The sequence below is a fragment of the Vipera berus genome (assembly GCF_964194415.1).
Source record: "Vipera berus genome assembly, chromosome: 5".
Classification (NCBI taxonomy): Eukaryota; Metazoa; Chordata; class Lepidosauria; order Squamata; family Viperidae; genus Vipera; species Vipera berus.
Genome location: NC_138207.1, coordinates 42,492,484 through 42,510,049, shown reverse-complemented (window position 1 = coordinate 42,510,049; position 17,566 = coordinate 42,492,484). Strand labels below are relative to the sequence as shown.

At 36.6% G+C, this 17,566-nt stretch overlaps 1 protein-coding gene across 5 annotated transcripts in view; it reads left to right on the top strand.

The window, feature by feature from the left end:
* Positions 1-17,566, top strand: part of STAG1 (STAG1 cohesin complex component) — a 190,416-nt gene that overhangs the window by 135,543 nt on the left and 37,307 nt on the right. For all 5 annotated transcript variants that reach the window (XM_081328647.1, XM_081328649.1, XM_081328648.1 and 2 more), the window contains 3 exons: positions 7,392-7,499; positions 10,349-10,463; positions 12,103-12,220. In XM_081328647.1, the coding sequence (XP_081184773.1) occupies positions 7,392-7,499; positions 10,349-10,463; positions 12,103-12,220 (341 nt within the window). The remainder of the gene's footprint in view (positions 1-7,391; positions 7,500-10,348; positions 10,464-12,102; positions 12,221-17,566) is intronic.

Sequence of the window (17,566 nt, the reverse complement as noted above, 5' to 3'; positions counted from 1 at the left end):
CTGCAGAAAAGTGTCAGCAAAATACTCTAGAGCTGAGTGTGGTAGATGACCAGGCTGAGCTCGAGGGAGAGGTCAAATGTGTCATCAGTTAGAGTCCCTTTGCACCCACAGGAGATTTAAATCCATCCCAGCTTGAATTCCATTGACTCTTATATACTGCCAGTTTGCCTTGCCCAATAGTAGTTCAGATTATTGTTTAGAGGTAGCATGAAATAAACTTGTATTCATTTTGGACCTAACCCTGACTTCCAATTTCTAACCCTGACATTGAGATGGATTGGGGAATGAGGAACCCTCGGTCAAGCGTCCATGCTTCTTGGGGGATTTCTACTTTTCTCCTTAGCTCCCTTTCAGCTACCACAGCAGCACACCTGTATTTATATCTATTACACATCATGTGCCATGCTGAAGAAAACTTATCAGCTTTTCTTCATTTTTTTCTGATGTAAAAATAAAGCAAAACACCATATCATATCCTCAGACCTAGAACTCAATGGAAGATATATTTGCTGGTGAATGGTGCTAGACTGGAGGTTAAAATTAAGGGAGGAATTTTTCAAGTAGATTGACTTATCACCACTACTACAGTATTTGTCATTGCATTGATTCGTTTGTTATATTCCTGTTCAAGAACACTGAATGTCTATGGCTATCAATATCAAAAATATCTGCCAGACTCATTTTAAAGCTGAATGGAACAATTTTGTATGCTGTATTTTAATTGCCCTGTACACCGCCCTGAGTCCTTCGGGAGAAGGGCGGTATATAAATCTAATAAATAAATAAATAAATAAATTTAAAGCTGAATGGAAAAAAACACCATTTGAAATGGAATCACTTCTCAATACTGTCCAAATATGTAGCCAAGATGTTGCATTGGAGTTTAGACTGAACATATATGGCACCTTGGAATGGGACAACTTGCTACAGCCAACTTGCCACTACCATCTTGCTGCCCACAACTTGCCACAGGATTGCCACAGGACAGTGGATGGCCAGATGCAGAGCCAAGCAAGTGGGTGGGCAGAGCACACAGAGGTTCAGCGAGAGGATGGACCACACAGGCAGCTGGAGGGAGAGCCGAGTGAGTGGGTGGGCAGAACATAAGAGATGTGATCAGCGAGCGGATGGCCAGACCGTGCGGGTTACAACAAGTAAGTGGGTGGGCAGAATGCGTTTTCACCATACCAGGCTCCAAGTGGAAGAGGCCACCCCTATACCTGGTCTCTTCTGCCTGGAGTGGCATCTTCTGCCTGGAACACGGGCTGTGGGGAACCGCCACGTGTCCCAACCACCACTACCCTCACTGTGGAATGATTTAACCACCCAAAGGGACAGCCTTTTGGTAAAAGGGACTGGGGGGGCAACATTCTAATTACGAGGTGGAGGACCACCCATCCTGAAGCGTTGGAGCTGAAGGTGTGAACAGCTACTGGCCTGGCAGTGCAAGAAGAGGGGTGTCAGCAGTGGAGAAGGAACACTGAACCAGCCACGCTGCCCAGGGTCTAGGTCTGGAGTCGGCCTAGTGACACAGATACATTTCAGGCAGAAGGTCCAGTGGCACAATGACTGGAGACTGGCAAAGAGTGACCAGGTCCACCCAGACACCTCTCTTTGCTCCCCACTCCCTTTCCCAGAGTGATTTGATGAGCTTCACCCACAGATTCTTCACCAACCCGAGAGCCAAACCAACCATATCTGGTCTGCCCAGCCCCAGAAACAGGCAAAACAGGTCTCATTGACTTCCGGGTTTTATGCTTGCCAGAAGGGAATCATAATGCCCTATAAACATACATTGCAACTGGAAAGACCATAGCCTTGACTATACACACTTTTGTTGACAGGGCGATGTCTCTGCTTTTTAGTGTGCTGTCTAGATTTGCCATTGCTTTCCTCCCCAGGAGCAAGCGTCTTTTAATTTCTTGGCTACAGTCCCCATCTGCAGTGATCTTGGAGCCCAGGAAAATAAAATCTGTCACTACCTTTATTTCTTCCCCATCTATTTGCCAGGAATTGAGAGGGCCGGATGCCATGATCTTGGTTTTCTTAATGTTAAGTTTCAACCCAAGTTTTGCACTCTCCTTCTTCACTCGCAGCAAGAGGCTCTTTAGTTCTTCTTCACTTTCTGCCATTAGAGTGGTATCATCTTCATATCTTAGGTTGTTGATATTTCTTCCGGCAATCTTAATTCCAACTTTTGATTCCTCTAACCCTGCCTTTCTCATGATGTGCTCTGCATATAAGTTAAATAGGCAGGGCGACAGTATACAGCCTTGCCGGATTCCTTTCCCAATTTTGAACCAATCAGTGGTTCCGTGTCCCGTTCTCACTGTTGCTTCTTGGCCCACATATAGGTTTCTCAAGAGTCAAATAAGATGGTCTGGTACGCCCATCTCTTTAAGAACTTGCCACAGTTTGTTATGATCCACACAATCAAAGGCTTTAGCATAGTCAATGAAGCAGAAGTAGATGTTTTTCTGGAACTCCCTAGCTTTCTCCATGATACAACGTATGTTGGCAATTTGATCTCTAGTTCCTCTGCCTCTTCGAAATCCTGCCTGTACTTCTGGTAGTTCTCGGTCCACATACTGCTGGAGTCTAGCTTGTAGGATTTTAAGCATAACTTTACTAGCATGAGAAATGAGTGCAATGGTGCGGTAGTTTGAACATTCTTTGGCACTGCCTTTCTTTGGAATTGGAATGTAAACTGATCTTTTCCAATCCTGTGTCCACTGTTGAGTTTTCCAAATTTGCTGGGAAATTGAGTGTAGCACTTTTACTGCATCATCTTTTAAGATTTTGAATAGCTCAGCTGGAATACTGTCACCTCCACTAGCTTTGTTGTTGCTCAGCTTTTCTAAGGCCCACTTCACTTCACATTCTAGGATGTCTGGCTCGAGGTCAGTGACTACCTCATTGTGATTATCAGGGACGTTAAGCTCATTCTTGTATAGTTTGTCTGTGTAATTTTGCCACCTCTTGTTAATCTCTTCTGCCTCTGCCATTTTGGTCCTTTATCATGCCCATTTTTGCATGAAACGTTCCCTTCATCTCTCCAATTTTCTTGAAAAGATCTCTGGTCCTCCCTATTCTATTGTTTTCTTCTATTTCTTTGCACTGTTCATTTAATAAGGCATTGTTATCTCTTCTAGCTATTCTTTGGAATTCTGCATTTAATTGGGTGTATCTTTCTTTTTCTCCCTTGCCTTTCGCTTCCCTCCTTTCCTCAGCTATTTGCAAAGCTTCCTCAGACAGCCATTTTGCTTTCTTGCATTTCTTTTTCTTTGGGATGGTTTTGGTTGCTACCTGTTGTACAATGTTGCGAACCTCTGTCCATAGTTCTTCAGGCACTCTGTCTATCAGATCTAATTCCTTAAATCTATTTGTCTCCTCTACTGTATATTCAACAGGGATATGATTTAATTCATACCTGAGTGGCCTAGTACCTTTTCCTACTTTCTTCAGTTTAAGCCTAAACTTTGCAATGAGAAGCTCATGGTCTGAGCCACAGTCAGCTCCTGGTCTTGTTTTTACTGACTGTATAGAGCTCCTCCATCTTTGGCTGCAGAGCATATAGTCAATCTGATTTCTGTGTTGACCATCTGGTGATGTCCATGTGTAGAGCCGTCTCTTGGGTTGTTGGAAAAGAGTGTTTGCTATGACCATCGTATTCTCTTGACAAAATTCTATCAGCCTGTGCCCTGCTTCATTTTGTACTCCAAGGCCAAACTTGCCTGTTATTCCGGTTATCTTTTGGCTTCCTACTTTAGCATTCCAATCCCCCATGATGATAAGGACATCATTTTTGGTGTTAGTTCTATAAGGTGCTGTAGGGCTTCATAGAACCAGTCAATTTCATCCTCTTCAGCACCGGTGGTTGGGGCATAGACTTGGACTACTGTGATATTGAATGGTTTGCCTTGGATTCGAACTGAGATCATTCTGTCATTTTGAGGATTGTATCCCAGTATTGCTTTTCCTACTCTTTTATTGACTATGAAGGCTACTCCATTTCTTCTGAGGGATTCTTGCCTGCAGTAGTATACCTGATGGTCATCTGAATTAAATTCACCCATTCCTGTCCATTTTAGTTCGCTGATTCCTAAGATGTCACTGTTCAGTCTTGTCATCTCTTGTTTGACCACGTCCAGCTTTCCTTGATTCATGGATCTTACATTCCAGGTTCCTATGGAGAAAAAATCTTTACAGCATCGGACTTTCCTTTTACCACCAGACACATCCACAGCTGAGCGTCCTTTCGGCTTTGGCCCAGTCGCTTCACTCTTTCTGGCGCTACTAGTACTAGCCCTCTGCTCTTCCCCAGTAGCATATTGGACGCCTTCCGACCTGAGGGGCTCATCTTCCAGCATCATATCGTTTTGCCTTTTGGTACTGTCCATAGGGTTTTCATGGGAAAGATACTGGAGTGGGTTGCCATTTCCTTCTCCAGTGGATCACGTTTTGTCAGTACTCTCTGCTATGACCTGTCCGTCTTGGGTGGCCCTGCACGGCATAGCTCATAGCTTCATTGAATTACGCAAGCCCCTTCGCCACAACAAGGCAGTAATCCATGAAGGGGGACAGTACCTGAAGACCCCAAAATAGAAGAGAAAGAACTGGAGAAGACAACAGAATGCAAAGACCTGCAAATAGAAATAGAATGACTGTAGCAAAAGAAAGCAAATGTAGTACCAATAATAATAGGCATCTTCAGTGCAGTCCCAAAACAACTGGAGCACCACTTGAAAACCACTGACACTTACAAAGTCACTATCAATCAATTGTAAAAGGCAGCTTTACTTGGTACAGCTTACATCCTGAAACAATACCTTTATTATTAAACAACAAGATCTGCTTATCCCAGTTGTTTGGGCAGGACTCGATAGATGGTTAAAAATGCCAGATTCAGTCTATAAACATCTGGCTGTTGGATCCAACCATAATAATAAAACCTGCACACTAACCAAGTCTCATTGACTCACAGCAATCAAAGAAATGACAGTTCCATTAAGAATAAAACAAATGGTAAAAAAAAAGATAAAATATGGCCAAGTGTGACCTGTAGATGGAATTGAGGGAGGGGTATCACACTCACTAAAGGCCTGGTCTGTCCTTCAATTGTGAAAGATCAGGAACTTGATTACTCACTTTACCACGATATAGACTGAACCGTATTGCCACCAAGATGCATCCTTGCCTGACATCTGTTGTAATTTCTATCTAAAGATAGTCAAAAGCAAATCTGAAATCAATAAAAGCTGCAGGTAGTACAGATCCTGGCCTAAAAGTATATTTTTTACTAGATGCTAGAAAATACAAGTGTGATCTAAGACTGAGCATTAAACTTGCTTGTTTTCTGATTCAACCCTTTCTGAGAGTTTATTATAAAAATGTTTAGCAGGCAATTTGCTTATTATGCTAAGGAAGCTATTTAGCTACCTTTTTTAAACATTGCAACTCTCCTTTGGAATCAGTGCCTTGTTGTCTGTAAATATAAGCAGGGAGGTAGGACAAAGGTCCATCAATCCAGGTTACCCCAAATAACTTCAACATTGATAAAGTAATTGGCTTCAGCTTTGCCATGCCTGAGTTATTTAACAATGTATTTTTAAGTTGGTTGCAAGATCCACTGTGAAAACAATCTCATATTAAACTCTAGGTTGAGCTTATATAGATCTTCCTGCAAATATAATGCCCTAAAATTATCCTTCCACACTGAAGCTGTTGTAAAAAAAAAAAGAGAAAGGAAGGCTGATGGGGTAGAGGGGATGAAGGAGGTGTACTTTCAGATGTGAAACAACCCTTATACCAAGAAGGCAAAAATAGGTGGTACATGTAGATATTGACCTGCTATTTTTTAAAGCAGTGACTTAATTCCTTCCTAGCCTTACCATTCATAATCAAACCAAGGCTGGGCAAAGCCCTTAGTATTTAGGTTTTACACTCATTTAGTTGAGTAGTACTGACTGGAAAAGCTAAATCAATTTATAGTACTTATCTAAGACCACCCTTCAATTATGGTAAATCAAATTTGGGAGGCTACCCCAGACATAAATGTTTTAGTACCTCTGCTGTACTATACTCCCATTAGCTTTTAAAAACTTCATACTTCAGAGAGAGGTGTTAAGATAAAATTAGTTTTTCATTAGTTTTCAAAATTATTCACAATGATATCTTCAGCTCATACATTTTTTCCCTTGCTGAGGCTTGACATTAGAGTAATATGCCCCAGGTTCCATCTGAGCTTTGTTCATTCGTGGATGTTCGTCACTAGGCAGGTTTAAGGCAGGTTTTATATTGGTAACACATATCACAGATACATATTTTATATGCTCTTAGTTTAAAACTAAAATAAAACGTTAGTTACAGCATATATTTTGATATCATTTAAGATTTTAGTCTTTTGTCAAACAGATTTATTTTCTGAATTCATTGGAGACTTCCAGTTAGCTTTCATATAATATGGCATACAGAATGTTCTCTTCATAGAACAATATTTATTTAGGAAAGCAAACACGAGTTTATTTCATAAAAATATACTCTGGCATACTCTGAATCCAGACAATGCTTGAACAGAGCTCAGTTCATGGAAATGATGTGCCCTATGCTGAGCTTGTCGATCAGAAGGTTGGCAGTTTGGTGGGTTGAATCCCGAGTGCCGCATAACAGAGTGAGTGCCTGTTACTCGTCCCAGCTTCTGCCAACCTAGCAGTTCGAAAGCACGTAAAAATGCAAGTAGAAAAATAGGGACCACTACAGTGGGAAGGTAACAGCATTCCATGCGCCTTTGGCATCTAGTCATGCCGGCCACATGACCATAGAGACATCCTCGGACAAGCGCTGGCTTTTCGGCTTTGAAACGGAGATGAGCACCGGCCCCTAGAGTTGGAAACGGCTAGCACGCATGTGCGGGGGAACCTGTGCTTCAGAGAAGAACAATTTTAGATGGACATGCTTCTCATAACAGCCCTAAAAATCTCTTGCAAACTAAGTAATATGGGAAATAGTTTGAAGAACTGGAAGTAGTAGAAAATTGATGAAAACCAGCTTTTTTTTCCAGTAATGAGAACCTACACAGACTTCAATGTTCTTTCATTAAGAGAAGAGCATCTTCCATTACCATTTTAGACTCATGAGTATCTTTGATTGTATACTTGGATTTACATAGGCATAAATAAACTATTATGGTCTCATTTATAATAATGTATGCTTGGAATATGCTTTTAGTGTCATATGCATGGCATATTTCAATGTCTGCTATCCATATAAAAACCTGGACTAAAGTCAATGAATTTTTCATTAGGCCTACTTTTAATTTTGTAGATTCTATTTATTCTAAGGGTAACAAAGATGGTAACATTGAGTACTTAATGTGTTATTTCTTCATTCAGTGGAAGTGAAGAAGCTTTGTCCAATGAAGACTGTGAGAATGTTTATCATTTGGTATATTCAGCACATCGACCTGTTGCTGTAGCAGCAGGGGAATTCCTTCACAAAAAGTAAGCCTGTATTTATTCACTGTCTGGATGTTAATGTTTCAGTGGCTAATCATTGTTTAAAGCTGTTTGTTTTCAGGTTAGTTTTTGTTTGATATGTCATCTTAGAGATGTAATATATATTAAGATGATGCCTCATACTAAATATCTAGTTTGAGTGAGACCCTTTATGTGCACAGTTGAAATCCTTTGACTCATTAACAGTCCCAGGGATAGCCCTGGATAGGATTGACCTCCTTCTGAAAAGCAAATCTAGAACTTGAGAGTTGTCCTGGACTCAGTCCAAGATGGATTAATTCAGGTGGTTTACCCTAACTAGGATGCAGCTTCAGTTGTGGTGCTATCTAGTCCATGAGACTGTTAACAGATTTAAGCCATATCAATAAATGCTGAGATTATGTGCTTCACATATGGCTGGGTGGAAATTGCAATTGATACAGAATGTGGTTTCCTGGAGGTTGATGAGAGAAGCCACTACTATAATAATAAAGATATTCCAGTCTCTAAATTGGTTACAGATTTCCAAGAGCAATTCAGAGTGTTGGGTTTTTTTAAAAAGAAGTCTTTGATCTAGGACAATATAGCCAGTCAACAAAACATTTGTATTCATCATTTATAAATTGGGAAATTAGAGTCACAATTTGCAACACTTTTCCCATATGAACAAAACATAAGAAAGCAAAGATATAAAATTGACAGAAGAGATAGAAGCAACCAAGATGATTAGGGGGCTGGAGGCTAAAACATATAGGGAACGGTTGCTGGAATTGGGTATGTGTAGTTTAATGAAGAGAAGGGTGAGGGGTGACATGATAGCAGTGTTCCAATATCTCAGGGGCTGCCACAAAGAAGAGGGAGTCAAGCTATTCTCCAAAGCACCTGAAAGCAGGACAAGAAGCAACGGATGGAAGCTAGTCAAGGAGAGAAGCAATCTAGAACTAAGGAGAAACTTCCTGACAGTTAGAACAACTAACCAGTGGAACAACCTGCCTCCAGGAGTGGTGAATGTTCCAACACTGGAGGTTTTTAAGAAGAGACTGGACAGCCATTTGCCTGAAATGGTATAGGGTTTCCTGCCTGAGCAGGGGGTTGGACTAGATGACCTCCAAGGTCCCTTCCAACTTTATATTATTATTATTATTATTATATTTGTCAATTTATTACTTTATTATTAGTTTTAAAAAGCATTATGAACTGCTAACAGTTCCACAGCACTTAATTTTATACCTTTATACTACAGATTATGACAAGTGGAAAACTTGCTATTTGAAATGCTAGTTATGAGTCCCAGTACAAAAAACATTACAGGTAATCTAGCAACCATTCATAGTTATGTGATTAAAAAAATAACTTTGTGACTAATCCTTAGCATCTACAACACTGGAAAGTTTATAAAACTAAAAAGCTGAAGTAAGATCAAAAGCACAGTTAGTTTAAATTAGTGCCCATTTGCTAAACAACCAAGTTGCTTGTCCCAATTGTGATCACCAAACAATGATTACCTGTAATTCTCATTAATCCTATCTGTAATGGCTCTGAGATGATGTAGTAGTGGTGTTGGCGATGGTGATTATCATGATCATATACTTTTCATTGGCAGTAGATTTGAGTCATTGAATGCTGTTTTCTGTATACTTCAGCAACCTGTTATGAATTTACAAATTATTCATCTTCGTTAGTTTATAGAATAAGGACCCCTCAGTTCAACCAACAATGAATGACTAAATATCTCCTTGCATTCTGCCTATTGATGGCTGATACACATTTGTGTTTGCACATATAATATGTCTGTGCAAATTTATCATATTTTATTCACCAATTTACCTTGTTTTAATTTATAGGAACAATATTCTAAATAAAGTAATAGTTTGGAATGTGAACTGTAAATTACTCTTTATCATCGTGAATTATTTCATTATCCAGGGTTTCTGAATGGGAATATGGTATTATGTACTTCCAGATGTGGTAGTGGTTCAGGAAAGAATGTCTAGATCATTACAAACCACTTCCAGTTCAGAGGATTAAGTCCAGAAAATACCTCAATGACCCAAGAATAATGGGAAGAACCAAAATGTTCAGTTTTAGTATTTTACATTTATAGTCTTTACCCTGTCACATTTGTATCATTACAATCCCACATTTGATAAAATAAACATACACCTAGTATCTTTGTCATAGGATGAACCCAAGAATACCCACTGATGTTAGACAGGATGTACTTTTCAAAAGGCTGTTGAGAGCAAAAAAATAAATAAATCCCAAAGACTTTGTTATTTTCCCTTGTGTTTTACTTTGAATTTTCTCCCAAAGGAAGAGATTGCTTATAGTCCATAAGTAATATGAATTACATTTTATAGTCCATAAACTTAATATTCTGATAGACCAAGAGGTCATGTATCTTCATCTTGATCTTCACATTTTATTTTATATTTCCTTCTGTAAGATATCATTAAAATATTTGCAATTTCAAACTGGACCACCATTTAATATTCCAGATGGAGTATTTAAACATTATTTTTCAATTTTTCACCAAGCCTTTCTTTCTCTCCTTTGCACATCTTTTTTATCTTACTTTTTATAAAGAGTCTTTTATGGGGAATTAGCAGAGCAGCATTAAGTTTCTCATCATTTGTAATTTTAACCATGAATATAGTTTAAGTTCCATAAACAAAAAAAAGTGTGGTTTGGGTGGTATTTGCATATTCTGTTTATTTGACTGGAGAAGAATCTTTAGGTGCTAGTAAATACCTCACTTTGTTGACTCTAATGAAGAAATACATTTGTTACTAGAGCATTCCATTAAAATGGACAAAACAAAACATGTTAAAATAAAAAGTACTATCTTTTTATAGACTATTTAGTCGGCATGATCCTCAAGCAGAGGAAGCATTAGCCAAGAGGAGAGGACGGAATAGTCCAAATGGGAATCTTATTAGGATGCTGGTCCTTTTCTTTCTTGAAAGCGAGGTAAAATTAATTTATGTTGAATTTTATTTAAACTGATCAGTTTTAACAACAACTTGTGTGTCACACTTAGCTAGTAAAATTCTATTGTACTCTACTCTACTGCTATTCCTATTCCTATTCCTATTTCTATTCTTTTGTATTTTATTTATTGTGGCTAAATATCTGTTTCCAGAGAATAAGGCCTATGGTAAAATTTGAGTACATGTTGATCTTCATAATTACCACAAACTGGAAGTAACCAGTTTGATTTCATTATTATAAAATACCATATTGTAAGATTGAAGAAAATGCTCAAAACTACAAGTGAGAATTTTTAAATAAAGCTTTTTGTTTGCAACTTAGCTCTAAATCTTAAATAAGATTTTTTCCTATTTTGTAACTTGAATTAAACAAGCTTTTTATAATGAACATATTACAAACTTGAACAGACCATTGAAATATAATAAGTCAGCTTGTTAATTAAAATGACCTGTGTTGTCACAGTGGTTAGAGTGCAGTACTGCAGGCTACTTCTGCTGGCTGCCAGCTGCCAGCAATTTGGCAGTTCGATTCTCACTAGCTCAAGTTTGACTCAGCCTTTTGGTCGGTAAAATGAGGACCCAGATTGTTGGGGGCAATATGCTGACTCTGTAAACTATTTAGGGCTGTAAAGCACCATGAAGTAGTATATAAGTTAAGTGCTATTCCTATAATGCTTTCGGGGGAAAATTATAAATTAGAACTGTGCATGTGTGTTAACAGGTTATGCAAGATCATGTTAAATACAGTATAAAAAGCAAGAGAGGAAATGTTCTTGCTTTAGACTTTTACAAATCTGTGTGTTTTTCTAATATAATACATGTCTTACTAATTAAAAAGTGACTTTAATACTGAATATGTTTTTCTGTTACTTTTCATCTCCTTTTATTATATCCCAATATGATTAATTCACTTTCTGGTTACCCACAAATGTATTCTTTAGTGCAGCATCAAATACATTTTTAGACATCTGACTTAAATTTATGCAGTTGCAAAATATGATAGGATATTAAATCACAAAATCATAAATCGCAAAGGAAGCAGATATGAATATTTTAAAAAATATCTTAGGATTTCAGTATTGCAATGCAACTGCTAAGCAACATATTCAAAAATATAATCTTTAATTTGTATTGTAATGAGCATTGAAAAGAATTACCATATTTTTAAGATAAAAAACTCTTCAAGGGTTGAAAACTAAGTAGACTAGCATTTCATCTGAAAGTGGAGTAGTATATGTTTTGCAAAACCAAGACAATCTGAAATTAAAATTATACTATCAGTCTACAAAGAGATGAAGATCAAATTGAACTCATCAGGAAGCATGTATTTTAATGCGGTTAGGGAATAATAATAGAATCTTGAAAATATGTCAAAGCCTCTCTCTGTTTTAACTTACAATTAATCCAAATAAGACAGAGTTGCTTTGACTGTTTTTAATGCTTTCTACCTTCCCAAGACTCGTATATCTTTTCTGTAACAGCTCAGCATTTTTCCTTTTCTGAATCAGGCTCAAATACCTTCCCAATTTTTTACAAATTCTTACATAATGCTGAAAATAATACTATAAGTAGGGTCTGTGACAATGTCTATAACGAGTTTTGTTTGTTTTAATTTTTAGTTACATGAACATGCTGCTTATTTGGTGGACAGTTTATGGGAAAGCTCTCAAGAACTGTTAAAAGACTGGGAATGCATGACAGAATTGCTACTAGAAGAACCTGTCCAAGGTGAAGAAGGTACTCATCTGGTTTACTTATTTGATTAAAACAAGATAGCATTGTCTAGTCTCTTCCATTTAAGGCAGTGGAGTGCATTGGAATGCTTATTTAATCTGTGCTTTCAGATTATAATGTTTAGGTCCCAGTAAAATCAACAATGCAAAGTAGTTGTTTATTTAAATTAATTTAATTTAAGTTGTAATTAACTTAAGAGTCTTGGTTAGAATTTAGCTTTTTACTTATACCCAAATACAAAATTATGTATTTATTGCATTTATTGGCATCCATCCAAATCAATCAGTGTGACTCTGGGCAGTGTACAATAACAAAAATAAACATTAGCAAAAAAATAACCATAAATTATCTAAAATAGCCTCCTGTAATATATAAAATGGTAAACTAATTAATTAAAACAACCAGAAACAAATTCCACTCAACTAAAGCCAAATACCTAAAGAAAAAGCCAAATCTTAATGAGTTTTCTAAAGGTAAGCAGCATTGAGACCATGGTATAATTGGGACAAGGGGGACAGAATAGAGGCAACTATCAGAAAGAAACATCTTGAAAGTCCCATATGATGACAGTATTTCAGTGAGGGATCCTGGAGCATGACTTCAGGAGCTGAGGGTGGGCAAGTTCTTGAGAGGTGTTCTTGAAAATAACCTAGTTCTATGCCATGTAAGGAGGGAGGGTGTGAGAGAGACACAGATAGACAGAAGACAGACTATTTCTTGAGGAAAAGATATACAGAATTAAAAACTACAGAAACAATTTTAAAAAATATAAAAGTGAAAAACAATGGAAGTCAAGAAAAGAGAAGAAAAAAATATCTAAAAATATTGCTATCTTTTTTGGCAGCAGTACAAACATGATTGTTGCTATTTCGATCCTCCCAAATTACATATTGCAGTTTTTTCTGCCCATTAACAACTCTTTTTAATCAGTAATTACCAAGATCATTTCTTTTTGAGAATTAATGTTGTTTATTTTCAGCAAAAAAAAAACAAACCATAGGGCTTCTAGTCTTTTGTAAAAGTAATTATTGTTCCTTCCCTAATTAAATAGGTCAATTTAGCCATTTCAGCAAGTTCTGCCATCTTCACAGTCCACTGTGGGTATTTCTGCATTTTTCCATTTTTGTGCATGTAATAGCTTCATTACACTTACTGTATGTAAAATCAATCATCTATGTATGTATCTTTTCTTGTTTACTGTTCATAAATCCTAGTAAAAAAGGCTTTAATTTCCACAGAAAACTATTTTCATGTTTTTCTGCATCATTGTATATGTTTATGTCCAATATTTTTTCAATTTTCACAAATTTACCATGCATGGTAAAATGTTATTTTATGTTTTTCATGTTATTAGTCTCCCCGGTGACATGTATCAAAAGTACATTATTTTATAAAATAATTTCTCATAAATTATATTGCAGTGTGATTGTCATGCCTTGTAACCACATTCTTTCCCATTGATCCATCTGTATATTATAGACTAATTTCTTGTCCCATTTTATCATGAACTTGTTTTTCTTGCATTTCAAATCTCAACAGAATATATACCTGTTAGCACTCACTAATTCTCAGTCCATGATATCAGGCTACTGTGGTAACAAGTTGGTCATTTAATTCCTATCACACTAATCGTTTGACAGTCAGTTGATCTGTACTTGTCGACCCTGTACTTGAGGGAAAACGCTAGGGGAAAAAATCACATTTATACAAATTTCACTTTGAAATTCTGTTACATATTGTTCTATATATGGTAACTTTTTGTCCATATTGAACCTCTGTCTTAATTAGAACTTCCAAACATTTGAAACATAATATATGAAAACCACCAAAAAGTAAATCTTTGAAGTCAATTGTTTTCTTGCTTTTAGTTTTCCATTTTCTTGTACTAACAAATCTAGATATGTTAACCCTTTCTCTTTGCCTATTGCTCTTTTCTATAAAATATTTCATAAGCCAAGATTGACCTAAGTATTTTCAGTCACAGTGGTTTTTAAAATCTACGGTAATTTACATTGTCATAACAAAAACAACCATGAAGAGTAGATGATTTCTCAAAACCAATATTGTCTGGAAGAAAACCAACATTCTAGATAACATAATAATTGTAACTTTTCTCATATTAATCAATCCTTAAAGTCAGGCGGTTTTTAAAATATTTTTTTATCTTTTGTTTTCATATTCTTTACTAACCCTTTGTTTTATCCTTAGTAATTTTAAATCCAGCCAGAACACTAAATTCCCTTGTTTTATAGCATTGTTATATGAGAGCAGAGAAACCTTAGGTATTTGTCCTAAAATAATAGCAACTTAAATACAAAATTCAGTTGCATGAATTTCATGAATATCAACAATATATTTATTAGGCATGCCAAGGGTTTTAACATCAAACTGAAAATTAAGGGGAATAAAGAACATCTTTGATGTATTGTGTGTTACAGTTAATCATCACGAAGAAAATCTGATTACTGAAATAGAGGTAGAGGTATTAGAATATTGAAGTGTTAACTAGAAATCAAATTAGAGAAGAATTTTAATTGAAAGCAAAAATTAATTTGCACCTTTTTTGCCTCCAATGATGCCAAAACCAATTATTCATTTTTATTAATATACACAAATAATATATTAATCAATAATCTAATATCCATTCATAAAGATAGATTATTATTGTCAGTACGGGTAGTCCTCAACTTAGGACCAAAATTGAGCCTAAAATTTCTGTTGCTAAGGAAGACATTTTTTAAAGTGAGTTTTGCCCCATTTCACAACTTTTTGTGCCATAGTTAAGTGAATCACTGCAGTTCTTAATTTAGTAACATAGTTGTTAAGTTAATCTGATTTCACTTGTCAGAAGGTCGCAAAAGGTGATCACATAACCCCCAGGACACTGCAACTGTCATAAATATGAGTCAGTTGCCAAGTGTCTGGATTTTGATCACATGATTATGAGCGTACTGCAATGGTTGTAAATGTGAAAAATGGTCTTAAGTCACTTTTTTAGTACTGTTATAACTTTGAACAGTCACTAAATGAACTGTTGTAAGTCAAGTATTACCTGTAGTAATTTCTATAATATTCTTGACAAGATTCCTGTTAGAGTCTTGAAAATAGCATTTTACAAAGATATCACTTATAGCTTCTGCAGTTACCAGTTTTCAAGTTACAATTATATAATCATTATAACATCACATTACTAGAGTTTTTCTTTTACAATATTACTTGATATATATCTAGCCATAAAGGAGCTACTCTGTCCTGAGTTTTTTTATACTCTTTTATTTATTACATCTGGCTCTGGGAGCTTCCTAAATGCCATCATAACAGTTGAGCCATAAATTTCCTGTTAAATTGGGATGCAGAAAATTAGACAAATTTCCTGCAAAATTAGGTGCCTGCCAAGGACATAGATACATCTTTCTCCAAGCTGTACATTTTAAAAGAGACAAAGTAGGAAAAAGAATAGGGGAAGATAATAACCTGACTCTATAGAATATAAGTGTAACAAATGTACTGTTATGATCCAGGTGGTCAAGGGAAGGCAGGCTTCCAGAGAGTTCTTTATTGCTCTCAATAAATGTTCCAGCAACCAGCCCTTCAATAACCAGTAAGGCTCCACTCTCACGCTTCCCTGCTCTTCAACATCTTCATCAATGATTTGGATGAGGGGATAGATGGGGAACTCATCAAATTTGCAGATGCCACCAAGCTGGCAGGAATAGCCAACACTCCAGAAGATTGGCTTTAGATACAGAAGGATTTTGACAGACTTGAACATTGGGTGCTATCTAACAAAATGAAATTCAGTGGTGAAAAAAGTAAGGTTCTACATTTAGGCAAGAAAAACCAAATGCACAGGTATAGTATAGGTGATACCTTGCTCAATAATAGTAACTGCGAGAGGGATCTTGGAGTCCTAGTAGTCAATCACTTAAATATGAGCCAGCAGTGTGCTGCAGCTGCCAAAAAAGCCAGCACAGTGTTAGGCTGCATTAACAGAGGGATAGAATCAAGATCACGTGAAGTGTTAATACCACTTTACAATGCCTTAGTAAGGCCACACTTGGAATAAAGCATCCAGTTTTGGTCACCGCAATGTAAAAAAGTTGTTGAGACTCTAGAAAGAGTACAGAGAAGAGCAACAAAGATGATTAGGGGACTGGAGGCTAAAACAAGGAACGGTTGCTGGAATTGAGTGTGTCTATAATGAAGAGAAGGACTAGGGGTGACATGATAGTAGTGTTCCAATATCTCAGAGGCTGCCACAAAGAAGAGGGAGTCAAGCTATTCTCCAAAGCACCTGAAGGCAGGACAAGAAGCAATGGATGGAAACTGATCAAAGAGAAGCAACCTCAAACTAAGGAGAAATTTCCTGACAGAACAATTAATCAGTGGAACAACTTGTCTCCAGAAGTTGTAAATGCTCCAACACTGGAAGTTTTTAAGAAAAGACTAGACAGCCAATTTGTCTGAAATAGTATAGGATTTCCTAAAAGACCTCCAAGGTCCCTTCCAATTTTGTTGTTGCTGTTGTTGTTACTATCTTGCAATGGATACGATCCATTTTACTTTGAATTGTAATGCTATTTTTAAAGTATTTAGAAATAATTATTGCTTTTAATGTAAACCTCAGAGTCACTTTAGAGCGAGATGGCGGCAAATTTAATTATAAATAAAATAAATATAAGACTCAAAAATTTTGTACATGTTACATAGAGTTTTAAATAAAGCCAAATAAATAGACTTTTAAAAAAATCTTTAAAATATTGGAAGAGCACTTGGGATTTCAATTTAATTAAGTCAGCTTGGAACTGACCTTTTGAAGTATTAAACAAAACTATTGTGGCAAACCACTAATAATTACAAAATGTATTCAGTTTACTTAGCCAAATTAGTCATTACTAAGCAATGGAAATAAATAGATAATATTTCAGTGGTTAGATGGTATGTTAAGATCTGATCTGCAGCTTTAGTGAAAACGGATAAATTCCTTTGGATGGTAAAGGAAAGAATCGTTGAAAAAAAATATTATTTAGATAAGATTTAACGCATTTTGACTTCTGTAAAACATTATGGGCATGTTAAAGATATATCAGCAATATGTAAATTTTGTGTAACTCAGATAAAATTAATTAGTTAACAGAACACCTCATAGATAGCACTTTATCCTGTAAAGTCATCACAAGACCGTGTCATGTCTTCACCCTTTTACCATAGTTAAGTGAATCACAGAGTTGTTAAGTGAAATCTGGCTTCCCCCATGTCTGAAGCCGGTTGAGAATGTTGCAAATGATGATAACATGTCCCTGGATGCTGCAACCAGTGTAAATACATCCAGTTGCAAAGCACCCAAAT